Below are 18502 nucleotides of genomic sequence, written 5' to 3' on the forward strand. Positions count from 1 at the left end.
TATGTCAGAACAAGATCAAGAGTGTGATTAAAACAGTGAGTGGGTTTATTTACAGTTTGAGAGAAGCCAACTGAGTCTAATAATGAACAGAATGCATTGTTGAGGCTGTCATTGTCGGCATCTACATGAATATTAAAGTCGCCTACTATAATTATTTTATCTGTACTAAGCACTAAATCAGACAGAAAGTCTGAGAAGTCACTTAAAAACTCTGAATAAGGAGCAGGTGGACGGTATACAATAACAAACAGAACAGGCTTTTGAGTTTTCCAGTTTGGGTGTGAGAGACTCAGGGTGAGACTTTCTATGTTTAGGTCTAGGGTTGATTAATAGGCTTGAGTCAAAGATAGCTGCCACGCCACCACCTCGGCCTGTGTTTCGAGGGACGTGACAGTTACTGTGACTAGGTGGAGTGGATTCATTTAAGCTGACAAGATAAATACACTGAATTTATACAATGTGTAAATGGACAGCTTTTACAGCAGTACCATAATATATTTACAGCATGTGACACTATTCACCTTGACAGAATATGCCAGGGAGATGGTGACAGCCAGCGGCAGCCCCTCCGGCACGGCCACCACCAACACAGTCACACCAATGATGAAGAACTTGACAAAGTACTGGATGTAGATGGGAGTGCACTCTGGCATCCAAGGGTGCTTCTGCATCACAAAGTTGTCAATGGCAAAGTACAGGACCAGGATGATGACTGTGATGGCTGACATGAGCAAACCTGGAAAAGATACAAATGGTATAAATGATAGAAAATGAAAGTGAATTCAAATAAAAGCTAATTGTTCTTACTAAAAACTGTTAAGGTTACAGAGGAGTACTGTTTGATACTTAAGAGAATCTGAATGGAGTATCACTTTCTGTTATACTGTACTGATCCAAGTGGGGAAAGTTGTTTGCCAATTTGTTCCACTGATGTAGCTCTTTAGTTGTTGCCAGTGCCTTAGCCCAGGGCAATAGCAGATGATTCCTAATTCCTACATCAATGCATATAATACTGAGAACAGTGAGAATCCACAGTTTGCCAAAGATGTCCTAAAAGTTTGTAGGACTGTTTAGTTGACTGTATAGACACTGGGTTTTCAAATTGCTATATATAAGCTTACCTTGCCATACAGTGAAATGAAAATGTTTTGTTATGGGAGAAAACCAGCACAATGATAACCATTTTAACTTTAAGTATGCTATAATTAATAAAATCACTTATGGTTACTTTATAGAACACACCCCCATAAGCCTCTCTTGGAGGACATACTGAACTGAAATTGAACAGAGACAATTAACTTTTTAATTACACTTTTTTTGTCTTTTGCTGGATTGTCATTTATGTTGATGACAAATATATTTTCTTCCTTCTGTGATCATTAATGAGGAACACCTGGTGTCAGGTGTCATATTGCTCTTGTGGAGAATGGAGGCAACATTACAAACAATAATGAAGGGAGAGAAGCTCACAGCTGCAGCAGCTGTGAATGTAACAAACACAGCAATTACCAAAGTTAAACAAACTAGACACAAAGTTGGATGCTTTAAACAGTGTAAGGATAAGGATAATCACCTTTAGTTACACACAAGGAATTTGTTTTCGGTACAGAACCGAGGTAACCATTTGCAGTGCCAACCGATGGCTCTAACCATCAGGGGCAACTTGGGGGGTTCAATGTCTTGCCCAAGGACACTTCGACACATGGACTGCAGGCACCGAGATTCAAACCTCCAACCGGGAGATAACTGCTCTACCCACTGAACCACATTCACATAGCTGATGAAATCACACACTGAGTAACTACATGAAAATCATTGCATTTAACTACACAATCTAGTTTCTTTCATTTTGATGATGAATGTAGTGGGTGTCCAGTGAGGTGGTTGGGGAAGGCAGAGTGTATGTGTTAGCCTTGTGGTGTCTCCACTGCGACATGTGTACCTGTAGCCCCAGACAGTATAGCTGTGTGTTCACTGAAAAGAAAAAAAAAAGACAGTTTAGCTGTGTGTTCAATGAAAAAATTTTTTCCAAAAAAAAAAAAACATGTATAGTTAACTTAATAATTTATATAATATAATACAATTTGATGCTATTAGGTGATTTTTTTTCAGGTAATGTGGTTGAAATTCAAAGAATTCAAAGGATATTCTGAGTTAAACTCCGGAAAAGGCCAACCACACCTTTCCAGTCCCACCACCCGACACACCCTGGGACCATCCCTCCCATTTCAGCTGTGCTGTGGTGCACTCAGCAACTGATCCAAACCAGGTGAGAGCATCCTACAGCTGCATCATCTCCTCTGAGCTCTGAGGGTTTTGGTAATGTTGTGATAAGCCAGTGCTGAGTGCTCAGTGCTTAAGTATTAGTTTAATAATGCACCACAGATGGTTAAGATATGAGTTGGTCTGTCTCTTTTAAACCAGAAAGGTGCTTGTGGAACAATTAGTATCTTTTAAGCACAAACACTATATAACACAGTTGACCGTAATGTGTGGCTTATCAGGAGAGCTCAGAGATCAGATAAACCATAATAACATACAACAGAGGCCGTTATGTGTATTGTTATAAGTCCAAACATTTTCTGCCAGACCTGCAGGAGCACCATATGATCTTACAGTTCTGTTTGGATGCTAATCTATTCAAGGTAATTCATTATCACCAAGTCCTCATTCCATCATCCAGGCCAACAGTCTGTTGCAACAACGCAGTGAAAAAACAAAAACATCTTTAAGGGATTCTCTAAAAATGAGAAGCGATCAACTCCCTTAAGAGTGATCAAGATGTTTTTTTTGAAGATTTTTGTGATTCGACTTAAAAATCCTAAATTCTCCAGGCTGGTCCAGAAACATTTGAATTTCTTGGGTACCATTTGCTCTGAAGTAATCCTGCAGTACTACTGTATGTTGCTGCTGGGAGGACACCCACAATGTGGGCATCCTGGCATGTGGGCATCTGTTACTAATAATGCTTGCCAGTACAGATCTACTGCAGTGTGTTGGACATCAACGTCTTTGTGCCATTAATTCCCTTAAACTAAATGACAAACAATTGATTATAATATTGATTGTTAAATTGCCAAAGTGACCAAACTGCCATAATTCAGACATTAATTCAACAACTCCCCAGAGGACAGGCCATTTGGAAAAATTATGTGCATAAGCGCTTCTAAGGTTCCACAATTCAAACACTCCCAGTCTGCTTGGATTGCTTTAAGCAACAAAGAAGTGACTCTTATCAGAGCAATATCTTGCTTTGCTGGACAGGATGATGATTCATTACATTGTTGTGCCTGATTTAATTGTCTGACTGAGTGATGGACAAATTACTCTATGAGCAATTTGCTGTACCTGCTTTGCCAATCTGGACGGCCAGTTTGGTCAGCTTCCCTTGCAGCACAGACTTTTCTTTCTTTGGAACAGACACCTTCTTCCTCTCTTTCTCGTCAGTCTCTCCACCTTCAGCGCTCTTTAGAGGCTGCATCTCCATGGCAGCTGCTCCATCCTGCTTCTTGACTGTAAACATCACAAAAAACAGAGAGCAGTAGCGTTAGACATGAAGATTAGACCAAGGAAATGAGGAAGAAGGGAAAGCCAGGTGTAAGCTTTCACATACAGGATTGTTTATGTTTGTCCCTGCACTGTGTTCTTGGAAAAATAAAAAGGATTGTGAGATTTAGAGTATGTCATGAATAATTCACTAGTCCTATGACCAAGGTACAAGCCATGTTCACAGATTATGTAGAAGCCTGCTAAACATTTGCAGAAAGTGAGGAAAAGGAAACCTACTGTATACGTACTGTGTAAAACACACACAAGGAAAACTCAGTGTAACAAAACAACCACAAAAGAAACTGAAATATTGAAAAGGGATGAGGTGAGAAAAACAAAATAAAAAATAAAATCAAACACATCAATATGGAAAATATATTAGTTTTTAGTTCAAAATTGAGTCCCAAGCCTTCTGGAGGTTTGTTTCTTCAGAGGGTAGGAGAATAACTAAACACTGATCGGTAATGGTTTAGTTGTTTTTTTACACTAAGAACACTTTTACAAACCAGGATTACATGCCCATGGAGTTATAGAGGGCTCACAGTCTAAACGCCAAGTCAGAAATATATATTAGCCATTAAGTGTATAGATAACAGCAGTGCGTTAAAATAAGTTTTGCACCATACTGGAAAACCAAAAGAAATCCTAGTTGAAGGTTAAGGTATTTCAAATTTCATACTGGCAATAATATGATAATTGGTCTGCATGAAAAATGGTAGAAAGACAAAAAAAAAAAAAAAAAAAAACTCTACATGGTTGAAACCACTTCTCTTCGTGATTGCCTTTTCTTCTCTTCATCATCATGACAAGAATGTAATCACTGGAAATCTTCAAATCACATAAGTTAATATAACCATACATTTTCTAAAACAAACCATCTCATCAGAAAGTGGGTTCAAACACACAAAACAGAATTACCCTGTAGACCGTTAACATGCATTTTAAATGACCTCTTGCAGAAAAAATACAATACAATAAAACTGCCTCCAACAGTCACAAAGTCCAAAACAAAATGGCTATAAAAATCACTTTCTAAAACACCTTTAACACATTACATATTATAAACCACTCCTGTCAGAGAGTAGCTCATAGCTTTTCTACTTTATACTACTGGGAAAATTGGAACAAGGTCTTCAGTAAAAAGTACTGTTCAGACTGTAAAACTAATGCTCAGTTGCCTCACTCTGTCTCCGGTTCTTTCTTGCTCACACACACACACACACACACACACACACACACACACACACACACACACACAGCATCTCTACTAATGTAGCCCATTACCAAGAATCATTTCAGCCCAGTTTTCCAATTACAATGAGGCCTGTGTTTGATGCTTACAAAAAAACCTTTTAATATTAAAGATTTGTCATACTCTCTGGTTGTACATTTTGTTTTTCCACCCCCATAACACCAGACAAAAAGTGCGTTGTTTGTATCCAGCTGTATGCAGGAGAGGACTAAAATCACACTTGAAATTAAAACACACTAAGAACAACAGGTTCATCTTCTAAAAGCTGAATTTTGTTGTATATTCTAGCAACGCTGAGCTAGCCTGTGATCGCAGGAGTCACTTGGAAAAGAGGATTCTAACCTCTATGGGATTGCCTCTGGTTAAATATTGGTTAAATTGCACCATCAATATAGCCAGATGTTAAATCTGACACCTATATCACAATAAGGTGTGATGTATCTTCATATATCCTTTTGCCTTTCTGCTTTGTTGATGCTTTGACTTTTTCAGCTTCTGTCTGTTATTCCATCCAACTATGCTGTTGCATTAAGAAAGGAAACATATTTTGGTACCCTTGTTAGTCAGACCAGACTCAAAGAGTGGTGAAATAAGTCAAATGAGGAGTGATAAGGATGCCAATGATTTTGAAGTTTAAAGTTAAAGATGACTGAACAAAATATTGGTCTGCATGAACAATAACATGTTCCTGGTATTAAAGGATGACTCGACTGTTCAATTACCAAACATTTCTTTTCAAAATGTAAAACATTTATGTTATATTATTGGGAATTTAAATGCTTTTGTGTTTTTTTTTATCAGATGTGATAACAGACAGATTAAATTAAAAACATTAAAAATAAAGCATTAGTAACAGCTCTACATGACATAAAAACAGATCACAGTGTACCTTAAATCCCAGACCCAAGTCAAATCATATTATGTGAAGAGGATTTCCTGAAACGGTGCAAGGAGGAAACCAGGTGTAGTATATAACTTGGGAACAGTACTAAGAGGACAGTTTCTGGGGTTTTTGGTGCATAATGGTAACCCAAGTGATGTGAATATACTAGCTGAGGGACAGGTTGCTGTTCTCTCATAAAGAGCAAGACAAATCAACAAAACAAGAACAACAGACCAGGGACAATACATCAATGACACACAGAGTGAAGAGGAGGGATTTTCTAAGCTAGTAAGACTGTGAGTAAAATCTGGATCAAATAAAATGTCCAATTCCATTTAAGACTTACAGTATATATGACTGACTAAGTCAGTGGCAGACAGAGAATGGACTGTCAAAATCCCCTGAAAACTATTTTGAATTAGCACTGCACAATCCTTTAAAAGACAGCTTTATTTATAACCATGTGGGCTGAAATAAATAAAGCAACAGAGGATTTCCCACATGCATTTGACCCAGAGCTTCACTACACAAAAAGGGAAAAGATGAGAGGAAGGGGGAGGAGGGGGAGGATCAGAGGAGGCAGGGAAGGAGGAGTGAAAGATATGGTTTGGTTACCTTTAATCTGGTTGCTCTCCATATTGCCATCTTGCATTTTACCTATGATGGAGACATACAGGACAATAACAACAAAAATAACCAAGGCGGACAAGTAAACAAGTAACCACAGAGACAGCACACAGTGAGAATCAAAGACCACAAACAGAGAGACAGGAAAATGACTTTTAATACCACATCTCTGAGAAAGTCACATAAAAAAGCTTGTGATATGTAAGTGATGTAATGTAACTAGCAGCTGCACCTACTGGCAAGGGGCTGACCAAACAAAATGTACCTGAATTATTTTAAGACTAGCCAGAAACACATACTGCAATGTGCATTTTTTTTTATAATAATGAAGGACATTAGGTTTTCATAGACTTTATTTTATTTGAACCATTCAAAATCATAAAGTAATTGAAATGCTTAGTGGGCCTTTCTGAAATAAAAAGATTTTAACATCAAATTATATTGAGTGTAACATACTGTAACATTATGCTGAGCATTAAAAAACTGCACACTTTCTGCTAAGTTTTTTGAGTGACATATTCACACAGTGAGCACAGGTAATTCCACGTTATCAAAAAATATGAGTCAGATTGTCAGGGTATAAAATGAGATATCTCGACATATCGTAGATACAGCATTTACACTGAACACCGACAGTGAGGGAGAGTACATCATAAACACATACGGTACGCACAAACAACGGACAGCATGCATAAGAGGAAAATTCAGAAAGTACATGCAAGATAACACACTTGGAAGGAGATATGAACAATACAGAGAGAGAGTGAGAGAGAGAGAGAGAGAGAGAGAGAGCCTGAAGGAAAAGCCTTCCACTTGGCTAAGTTATATAAGAACAACTGGAGGTGAACTCTAACTTCAGGAACAATGAATTTATTTTGCAGCTGCTTAGACAAATGGTGAACTTAAATTAAATGTGTTGTTGAATCAAACAATAATGCTTCAAATTACAAAATCATTTTGCTTTTAGCCTAACAGAACAATAAGCCTTTGACAAGTGCACATAAAGTATACACCCTTTTCTAAGCTGTAGGAACATAAAACTAGAAAGTAAACACTTCTATGCTTTCAAATCAAACACAATATGTCTGCAAAGCAAGATGACACAATTAAGAAAGCATTTATTAAATACTGCAGCATTGATCCCATTAACTACTCAAGCTATAATTATAAAGATATGGAGTGTTAGTGGTTAGAACTCCAGAAATTAGACAGAATCTGTCTTTTAATTCTTTATACTCAAATGTCAGTGAGAAAATTACTCGAGCAGAGCCGGAAGACCAGATTTTCTGCATGTCTGTGGAGAACAAATGCCTCGTTTCATCTTAATAACAGCCACTTCCCTGGAGTCACAAAAATGATGACAACAAATCACTCTGTTCCAGCCCAGGGCAGCACAAGGTCACCATTACAGTGCAAATCATGCCCCCGCTGCCTTGAGTACCTGTACTTTAGGGTTGCTCTCCGAGGCGATGAAGACAGAGCTCAGTGAAAGAAGAAATGAATTTAATCTTTTTGCTCATCCAGCTAACATAGAAATGGAGGATTTTCATTAAGTGATCTCCGAGGACGCCTAACTAAAGGAGATGGCCCTCCAGTAGGCCTTTGACACCACCATTCAGCTAGCGTCTTGTTTCCTGTCAGCAATCACAATTAATAGGGCCAAACAAAGAAATAAAAACAGCTCAACAACACAATTTAAATTGACAGTTCTATATTTTTGGGAAATATCCTTATTCACTTTCTTGCTGAGATAAATTAAAAGATCAATACCACTCTCATACTGTTCATTCAATATGTAGCTACAGCCAGCTGTCAGCTAAATGTAGCTTAGCTTAGCACAATGAGTGGAAATGGGGAAACAGCTAACCTGACTCTGTTCTGCTGTTAAAAAAAATAAAAAAAATTCAGCCCATCAACATTTCAGAAGTTTACTGTCTTTTACATTTAGTTTGTTCTTTTTTTGAAAAGTAAAGAAACAGCAGATGGAGGTAATGACTGTTTCTTGACCTAGTGTAGTGGCACTGATACGACCGTCTCTCAGCAAGAAAAAGAGTAAGTGCATTTCCCAAAAATGCTTTAAAGACACCCCAATATAAAATGGCTCAGAAGGATTTTACTACTTCTTAGCATTGCATAACCATAAAGAGAAGAAAAAGAAACGAGATTAATTTCTAGAACTAAAGAGGACATGCATTGACAGCATGGATACAAAGAGTCCAGCACAACTGAGAGAGAAAGTAGAGCAGAACAGGAGGTGAGCACCCATGGTAAGAGGCAGCTGGAGAATGGTTAAGGTAGAGGGCGTCAAAAGCCACGACGGAAAGAGGTCGGAAATCAGAGGTTTTATCAACCTACCATTAATTAGGCTGGCACTGCCAGGGGCAGTAATGCCTGCAGCCCCATCCGTGGCTATTGTTGCGATGGGGTGGAGAGGGGGATGGGAGCAGTCTAGCCAGTAACAATGTGGGCCAAACATGAATGAACAAAAACACACACGCGCGCCCACACACAAACACACGCACGCACATGCACACACAAGACAATGAACAGAAATAACATGGTTATAGCACATTTAAGAGATTCAGCATATGTAGGCTGTATGTGAAGATAGAAGTGTAGATTCTGAATGTATTTATTTGTATATGTAGTTATTATTACAGTATAGGTGCCTAACTACTGTGATGTACGAGAGACATGAGTTTCAGAAAAATGTTATTAAACAAACAGTGTAACACTGATCAGACATGAAATCTGAACATAATGTGAAAAACTATGTAACAAAAGTGAAACCAGAGCTACAGAAAAGATAAACCTACAGTTTGTTTCATTGTACTGAACATAATGTTATAGTAGTGATTATACTGTATTTCACGTCTGTCATATTGGGTTTTTGATTGCATCTATCTAACTACCTTTACTTTTTGGCAGTGTGAAGTTTACTCAAACCATGTTATTCATGTAATATCTTTTTTTCATTACAAAATCATAATTTGCACAAAAAATCTGAAACAAATAAGCTACAAGATGTTGCATAACCAATATAAAATTAAACTGTCCAATGCAAAGTAAACAGAACTTAAAAGGGCCCACATATTAGCCAAGGAAATAGACATGTGCCAACCAGTTAAGTGATGGGCGAACCCATTTCACTAGTGTTAATTTGAGAAGGTGTCAGAACCTTTGCTTTAGGCCCATTGTGGTTATAAATCATGTTTAAAACCTGGAATGGATCTGTTTATGTCTTTTGATAGCAGTCACATAAACTGTGATTACTGCCAAAAAGGAAATTCAATGAAAGGTCAAAATTTGTTTTCCTGTTTGCTTTTGGTTTCTCTATCTAGAACTAATTGTTAACAGAAACAGAATGACTAACAGTTTTTAAACTTTTATCAAAATTAATTTATCATCACACTGAAAAATCTTGACAGTTTTAAATTAAACAGCACATCGCTGATTTGGTGAAAATTCCCTATGAATTTGCAATTGACCTTCAAAAAGGTCTGAATTACATAAAGGTAAGACCAACTTTAACAAGTTATATTTCCAGTATGTATTCTTAAACAAATTCATTTAAAGTTGCATTAAAATGTACTAATAAGGCCAGCCATACGTGAAGTACTGAGTACACGATGTATGGTACAGTGATAGAAAGTTCTACCAGTGAAACTTAAAATAACAATTTTAGTAGAATCTGTAGCTTTAAAACATGGATCATGGATGATTAAGGATGTGTTAACATAAAAAAACCTTTCAGTGAATTACAGTTCAAAGTGGATTTGGACACCAGATTGTGTTACAGTTTGCTGTTGGTTAATCAGAAACCTGGTATGATTTTCCCTGGTTTGATCAATGTGATTTGATTGACATTAATAAATCCTAAAACCATGCTACTGCCAGATCAAAATCATATTGTCAAAGCACTACAGTTACAGTACAGTCAAAACAAAAAGGGATATAGTTTTTGTTAGTGTTTAGATCAGAAAAAGAAAGTATTATCCACAGAGGATGACACGTTTACTGTTACCTTGCATAATGTGGTACTTCTGAGACATACAACATACAGTACAGCACACTATCAATGGAAGCTACTGGTGTTCCTGCTTATTTAAACTACAAATCTGTCCAAAGAGGCACTGGTAACAGTAGCAACAAATCACTACTGATGTAAAAATATGTATATGTAAGATGTACAAATAGCTTGTGCTTTCTGCTTTACTCTCTGCTGCTGGTACATGTGCTGTACACCTGCAAGGCTCTCGGTTTCATGGCATTGTTCTGTAATACACCAAGGAGACGAGCCTGACAGCATTTCTTTATTCATGGCATTCAACATGTCAGTGAAGCAGGATCGATGCTGAATGCTAGCTATTTAATACAGTGCCTGTTATAGGGAGAGAGAATTATGCATTGTGAAATGTGTCATCTATCTGCACTTAAAAAGATGCAGTGCTATGATGATGAAGCTTCTCTTTTTAAGTGAGGAATTAAAATGAGGCAAAAGGTGCTTGGTTACAGAAAAGTGGTGAAGAGTAATAGTGGTTTATTGGGGATCATCAGGGCCTAAAGGTCAAAAGGATCAAGTACCACTCCCACGGTCAGAGAAAGGTGATACTCTACCTGTATTTTGGTGTCCGTCTTCCACTGCCCCTCCTTCGGGATGAATTTGGAACGATAAGAGAGTAAGGACAATAATGCACCTGAACCCACAGACCCGGGAAACTGCCAGTCACAACTGTACCACCAGTACTCATTTCATAGAGTATTTACACTGATTCAACTTACTGTCAGGCACCTACAAAATACCTATAAGACATACAGTTCACTTAAGTTAAACAGGCAGACACTTGAATGAATTTGTTTAAAACCCCTCTAATAACAAGAACTGTTACAAACACTAGCACACAGATTTTCAGCACATAAGATAATTATGTGACAAAAACCTTTTCAAGGGTGCATTGCTGGGCAACACTGACCAAAACAAATGACTTCAGTACTCCTGAAGCAACTGCAGAAAACTCTTAATGGACATGGTTATATATATATAAAAAAGAAAAGATTAACAAACTATATAATGGCCATACCTTTCTTCTCTTTCTTCTCCTCTTCCTCTGTGCTGGCCCCAAGCAGGGTGAAGATGATCCCGGTCTGAGAGTTGACACCGACGGCAGTCACCACCATGCGGCCTGACCCCTCCATCACATGGGTCCCTGGAGAAGGGGCAGTACAGAGAATATTAAATTACATTTAGGCTAGAAATATGTTCATTGAACATATGCACTTTGTGTTCCAGCACTAACTGTGTGTATTTGTGTTGAATGAAAGACTCTGGCAAACTAAAACAGCACCATACCATATACAACACAGACTTTATATTGAGCTTAAACAACTGTTTTCTTCTCCTAAAAACAAAACTATCTTTTATTTAAAAATGTTGATTGTTAATTTCACTCTTTGGGCAATTTTCCCTTGAATCTTTTTGTACAGTATGAAGCAGCTACACTTCCTCACTTTGCCTTAAAAACTGAAAGTCAGCACTTTAACCTTAGTCACTGTGATATTTTACATCCAAAGTGCTAGAGCGAGAGAGCGAGAGAGAGCCAAAATCAGTAAAAAACTGTGTCAGTGTGCAAACGCTGTATTTGCAGGCCACACTAAACTTCTGTGCATGAGCATATGTACAGTATGCACAAAGAAAATGATCAACCTTTGTGAAAGTAAGTCACTGTGAGTGAATATGAGGCTAAATAAAGGAGACAGTAAAAAAGGCATGCAGTTCATTATCCACAGGAGAAAACACCATGATGTGTGAGCACATTAACTATATTTCTGTTATCAGTGATGTTCTTCATTTCTAAGAATCCTGCAGCTGAAAATTCTGGCATCTCTGCTGCAGCATATACTAAACCGATAATGAGAAGAACTAGATTAAAAAATTGTCTGCAGGCACTCGCCAGTGCCTTCTGCATTGATATTCAAATTGTGATTAGCAACCTTTTGTTTTATGCCTGTCTGTGACTTAAAATTCATTTGATTTTATCAAAATAAATTCAATAAAAGGAGCCAAGCAGACCAAACCAAAGCCTAATAAAGAATGGTAGGCAAGCCTCAATACACAGTACAACCATTTGTCTAAAGCATTTAAGTTGACTGTCAGCTGAAATGATTATAAAAACCCATGGTAATCAAGTACTGTACCTTAAGGGCAATAAGAATTTTATAATTCTGTACGTAGTTTAAAGGCAGTGAATGGAAATAAAAGCTTGTAGCATTAGGCTAGTAGGTGAACCAAATCAACCCACTTTATTCCTATTTATGTTCAATTCTGGTGCAGGATGATAAATTTGCACCAGCCACTCGATGAAAAATGCTAGAGAGCTAAGTATAGACATGTCTGAGAGATTAACTCCAAAATACTTTCTATTTTGTAAAGCTGGAGATACAAAATTTAATTAACATTATTGCTAAGTGTGATCAATATATGTATATTATTCTGTAGTTGAGGGGAATCAAAAAATTTACTAACTTCAAACTAGAAGAGGGAAAACACATCATATAGTAGGTGAAGTCCTCAATCTCAAAGTCAAGTCCCCGCCTCTGCGTTTTGTCCCTTTCTCCTTTACACCAACATCACATGCAGGAAAACTCAACTGTGACAGACAGGATACTACCATCCATCAAGAGAGAACACACTAGTCGCCAGCGTACCAGACAACAGCATGGGGTCCTTGTCTGCAGCCTTCCTGACATGATCGGACTCTCCAGTGAGAGATGACTCATCAATCTTCAAGTCATTGCCGGAAGCAGATCACCTGCAACACATGACAAGAGATTTATTGACATTTCTAGAAGTTGCCTTACACAACACAATGTTGCTCATTGCATGAGCCTCTCTGCAGCTAATTAATTGTTGAACTGTAGCTTAAATATATTTAAGTGCTTAAGGTGGACTTCATAACTTTAATCCCCTTCTGGAAATGAGGTGGAAGTCTATTTTCACCTACTGAGCCATGAAAATGGCTTTACACAGAACAATCAAGAAGCAGGTTGACGCAGTCAGTGGGCATGTTTAGAAAGTTTAGTCAGTTTTGGTTAGTAATCATGTTTCAGAACTGACTACAGTTGTAGGGAAGATTACAGATGCTTCAGTGACAATTTTATAAAAGATGTGAGTTAAATTTGTCTCTGTTTTGAGGAATATATGTGAGTCTTAAAACACAGTCAGGTGCCCAAATAAAAAAGTAATGATGCTGTAATCATTCCTCCTGATTATATTGAACATTAAGTACATTAAGTGAAGGAGGCCAAAATCTACAATGCTCTCTCTGTGCAAAAATGTATTCAAAAAATTTCCTTAGATTTATGAGGCTTTATCAGTCTGAGTTGGTCTAATCAAGAGGATGCCTTCCTACAGTTTTTCTTAATATAGAATTCCCTTGTTTTGTTGCTATGTCTCCACAGCAGATCAACAAGCAACACTGGAAACACTACCTGGTTTCAATGTTGACATAGGCACAGGGCTAATACAGACTTTAACAATTGTGAATCTACCTTTAAAAGCTCATATCTAAGCCACTTACTTCAAGTTAAAACTTTGAATGGACTGTGTTTCACAGCTCTATGGTCTTTGAATTTATACCATGAAGATATTGCCCCTTTGAGCTTACTCCCTTTACTGTATGTCATAGAGTGAGTCAAAGTTAACACACAGAGTTTCACAATCTCCACACACCTACCGTATTTGATCTGTGCAATATCCCCCACCACTATGTCAGCCACAGGCAGCTGTATGACCTGGCTACCGCGGACCACCTGAAACTTCTGCTCTTGCTCGATTCGGTTCTGCAGCCCACGGAACTGCTTCTCCTTCGACCAGTCATTGAAGGCTGTAACCACCACCACACACACCACAGACAATAGGATGGCTGCACCCTCGATCCAGCCAGCATCCGCCTCACCCTCATCCTCTACCCCACCTGCCGCCGCGCCACAGGCTGCAGTTTGGTAACAGTGACAGGAAGGAGAAGAAGACAATTGAATCGGTCATGCATTTGTAAGCACTCTGTGGATACTAAAGTATTTTGTTGACACAAACCCAATACTAAGTCACAGGTAAACAGTAGAGGCTGATTATTAATGTTGATTATGAACTGTAACACTGTAATCTAAGCTCACACACTAGGGACTAAAAATCTTTGGACAAAGACAGCTGTGACTGTGTGTGCAATATGTGTGAACATATATGGTCTAATTAAGTGGATACATCATTAATTTGCTCTACAGTACTTCATATAAAGGCCCTGTGATCTATTGCTGTGCATCAACAGACTGGGGTATATTTGAGAATGAAAGAAAAGACCTAATCCCAGTTCTCCTCTTGCTGCACTATGTAATGCTGCTGAAGTGACTGTGCTCCACATGCCTGGCTAGCTGACTTCAAAAGTTCCCCGTTGGGTGATTTGCTTTGGACTATAAAATACTTGTGGCTCACAAGAGAACTGGTGCAGACCCCATTTTATAAGCAGTGCATATGCAGGGTTTCGTTTAACCAAGAGCTAGATTCCAAGAAGCAATCTGGAACTTTGGAACAAACATCCTTGATCTGTTGAGATTACCAGTACTAGTGCACTCAAATGTGTATTCATGGAGGTTTGTAGATTTAAATAAACATTCAAATTTATGGATTTATTTAAATTATTAAATGTTGTTCTTTGTTATTTATTTGTTTATCACATTGTCCTATGAAGATGAGTCATTTTATGTCATACCACATTTTTTCAGTTAATCATGTTTGTTCAAAGAAAGGAGCTCCTCAATTTGACAAGCGACAGCTCAGTTTAAGATTCAAAATTTGTCTACCCCCTTAAAGGGTAAGGTCGGTCATTTTCTATATTAACAGTATTTTCAACACTCCCCATACAGAGACTAAAACCAACAATGAATTGCCTCTACTCATGATTAATGTCTGAAAGTCTTATTTGTCTGTGCCATCGACCTCCACTGATGTTCGAAAGAGATTAAAAACACATTAGGGAAACAAAGGCTCCTAAAGTCCATATCTTTTTATGGCATCTGATATAATCAAGAGTCAACGGCACCTGTATGATCTCTGGATATTCTTAACACCAAGAGCAGCGGTTGTTGATTTTACTATGTAGCAAAAAAAAAACAGTGCAAAGGTTCCAAAAAGGTTGTTCATCAAGAACTGTCAAAACATTATTTATCTAAAACCAAATGATTACTAATTCTTTCTTTTACTGGAAGAACCAAAAAACAATTAGACACAATACAATAGCCCAGCAGATTTTGATTCAAACAACTGTCCTGCGTGGACACTGCAGCGTGCCAACAGTAGCACACACAGTGAGTACAGTAGCTGTCCATGGTTCTGATTGTACAGCTCTTAGTATTCAGCCACGTAAATGTAAACCAGTGTCTAAAATGTTCCTCACACATATTCATGTAGATATTTGTAGCTGTTCATGCTGCTCAAGTGCCAACAAAACATCTGACAAAGCACCAACAAGCCATACAAGTTTCATATATAAATGAGATTTAAGTCATCCCACCACCTACTGTTTATAGACCTTTAAGTGTTTTTTTGACCTATTGATAAACAGTATCCAGTACATAAATGTTTTTAAAAGTTTCATTTGGGGGGAGGGGCTTTAAATATTTTTCTGCAGCATAAAGTTAAAACTATTTGCTATATTATAGTTATTGCATATACTTTATGATGAAAATCTAGTCAATCAATATTTTTGATATGTTTGGCCAACTGGGTAAATCATTTATTTAGTCTCTGAATCATAACAAAATAAATTAACTCCAGTCAATATTTTCATCTTTCTCTGATAATTCTACTTCCATAAGTTTTATAAACCCCTTAAATTGATGACTGGTCTCTTTGGCAGGATAGCTGAATTCCATTACTGAGATAATGCTGGGAGTGATGACTGATGTTGCTGACTCAGCGCCCCGTTATGGTCTCTGTCTTCATTTCCTGTTTCACAGCTCACAGGGCTGATGTATGGGCACTGGGAGCTCAAGGTTATTTCTCTATTCAACACTTCATTAACTTTCCTGGTACCTTCCATGCACACATTTGGCACATTCATAATGTGCATGCATGCACACATGAACACAAAATTATCTCTGTGCTTGAAGACATTTCTTGACCTCTTGAGGCAGGTTACAAAAGAGCGGGACCTGCCCCACCAATGTGCCAGTGGTATTATAGTATTGTGTCCTCTGTAACAGTGGAGAGAACTGTGTGTTTCTGGTTTTGGCTGAAAACAAATGACAGAGAGAAAATTTGGACAGAAGTCGCATCACACAAGCTGCCTCACTTACATGCTCCGCTGCTCTCGCCGGGAGGGTGGTAGAAGGAGAGGCCCAGGGAGATCAAGGCAGCAATCTCCAGGATGATGAGGGTAACATCCTGCAGGGCCTCCCATACCAGCTGCAGGAAGGTTTTTGGCTTCTTTGGAGGTATCAGGTTTTTCCCAAATATTTCTTTTCTCTTGTCAAGGTCAGGTTGGGCCCCTGCGAGACCTGGGAGAGGAAGACACACAGAGAAGGAAAACAATTAGAGATGTATTCATAGAACAGGACATCACTGTGCAAGATGTTCTTGCTGATGTACAGCACAGCAATAACTTTTATATTGTACTTTATATGTTAATAGTTAACATAACGATAACAAATAGGGAATATCATTTATATCCCCACAGTTCTTATAACAGCTTTAATGTAAAAAGTGATCCAACACCAGCATTGTAATCTATAATATTTTCATGCTTTCTTTTTCATTTCTGCTTTTCTTTTGCTCTCTTTCTCACTCTCACAACACACACAGACCATCTGTAATTACCACTTTGAGTCATGGTGGGCCACAGCTCTGCATTCTGCTCAAGAGACGAGGGCCCTGTGTTTTGACCTCACCCACCCACCTCATACACAATAAACTACTTACTATACATACATACTTCTGCTCTTTCATCTGAAGAACTTCATACTGGCTCAAGGCACAATTTACTTTTAGAATAAGGGCCATACAATTATTTTTACACACCACAAACAACAAAAGGTCAAATACAAAACACATGCAGTAGTTTGGCAAGAGCAGTAGTTCAACTCTGTAATGCACTACGTATTAGCATGCTTTTTTGCATGTCATTGTAATTTTTATTTTATTTTTAATAGTTATTTTTTTATCTTTTCAATATAGGCATAATTAGGCATGAGTCTGTTCTTGATTATCCTTTATATGAACCTTACCTAACAAACCTTAAAACTGAGCCCATCTTAAATTACATACTGTTTTTATATCTGGGTTCAGTCTGTATGGTTATTGTTGAATCAAATTTCAAAGGGATAAAGTTACAATATCATTCAACAGAAAAGTACTGTGATTGATTTTATAGGTTTTTTAAAATCTGCATTCCAGCCTTACATAATAGACCATAAAAATCAATACATTTTGTCTACACTATTATACTTCAAATTATAATATAAATATTTATATTGTATAATTATGGCAAGCCGTTCAGGAAATAAATGGACTAAAAATATTGATTGAAACTTGTATATATTGATTGAAAAGCTGAATATATTGATTGAAACTTGAGAATATGGATTGAAAAGCTGGATATATTGAATGAAACTTGAGAATATATATCGTATTTTCCGGACTATAAGTCGCACTGGACTATACGTCGCACTTTTTGGGGGAAATATATTTCATAAAATCAGAGACCAAGAACATACATTTCATCTTGAAAGGCAAGTTATCTTAATAACAATAAAATGGAGAACAACAGGCTGAATATGCGTCTGTTAACATAACGTGAATAGGCGGTATGTTAACGTAACATATTAACAGTTGTCCGTGCTCTGATAGAGAGGCGGTTGCGTTGCATGAAGCGGTAACACCAAGAAGGTCCTCCCACAAAGTCATTTATATTCATTATTTTCACTAGTCCCTCACAAGTTTCTCGTTCACTCCAAACTTTCTTTCTGCTGCTCGATTACCGTTTTCGGCTGCATATTTCACTACTTGCAGCTTGTAATCTGCAGAATATGATTTTCTTTTTGGGGGCATTTGTGGTCAGTCTTTCTCAGTTGTCTTTATAAGTTGATGTTTACATTTTCAGTGGTACAGTAGTGATAGGCGCGTAGATACTGGCACACAA

At 37.8% G+C, this 18502-nt stretch overlaps 1 protein-coding gene across 1 annotated transcript in view; it reads right to left on the bottom strand.

Moving 5' to 3' along the window:
* The window catches only part of atp2b2 (ATPase plasma membrane Ca2+ transporting 2), a 95363-nt gene that overhangs the window by 35479 nt on the left and 41382 nt on the right, over positions 1-18502 (bottom strand). Inside the window, 8 exon segments of the mRNA XM_020605079.1 lie at positions 522-736; positions 3349-3513; positions 6300-6341; positions 11393-11518; positions 13017-13106; positions 13109-13120; positions 14045-14302; positions 16662-16862. Of these exon segments, the coding sequence (XP_020460735.1) occupies positions 522-736; positions 3349-3513; positions 6300-6341; positions 11393-11518; positions 13017-13106; positions 13109-13120; positions 14045-14302; positions 16662-16862 (1109 nt within the window).

The sequence above is a fragment of the Monopterus albus genome, unplaced genomic scaffold, assembly GCF_001952655.1.
Source record: "Monopterus albus unplaced genomic scaffold, M_albus_1.0 scaffold1.1, whole genome shotgun sequence".
In the NCBI taxonomy this organism is placed as follows: Eukaryota; Metazoa; Chordata; class Actinopteri; order Synbranchiformes; family Synbranchidae; genus Monopterus; species Monopterus albus.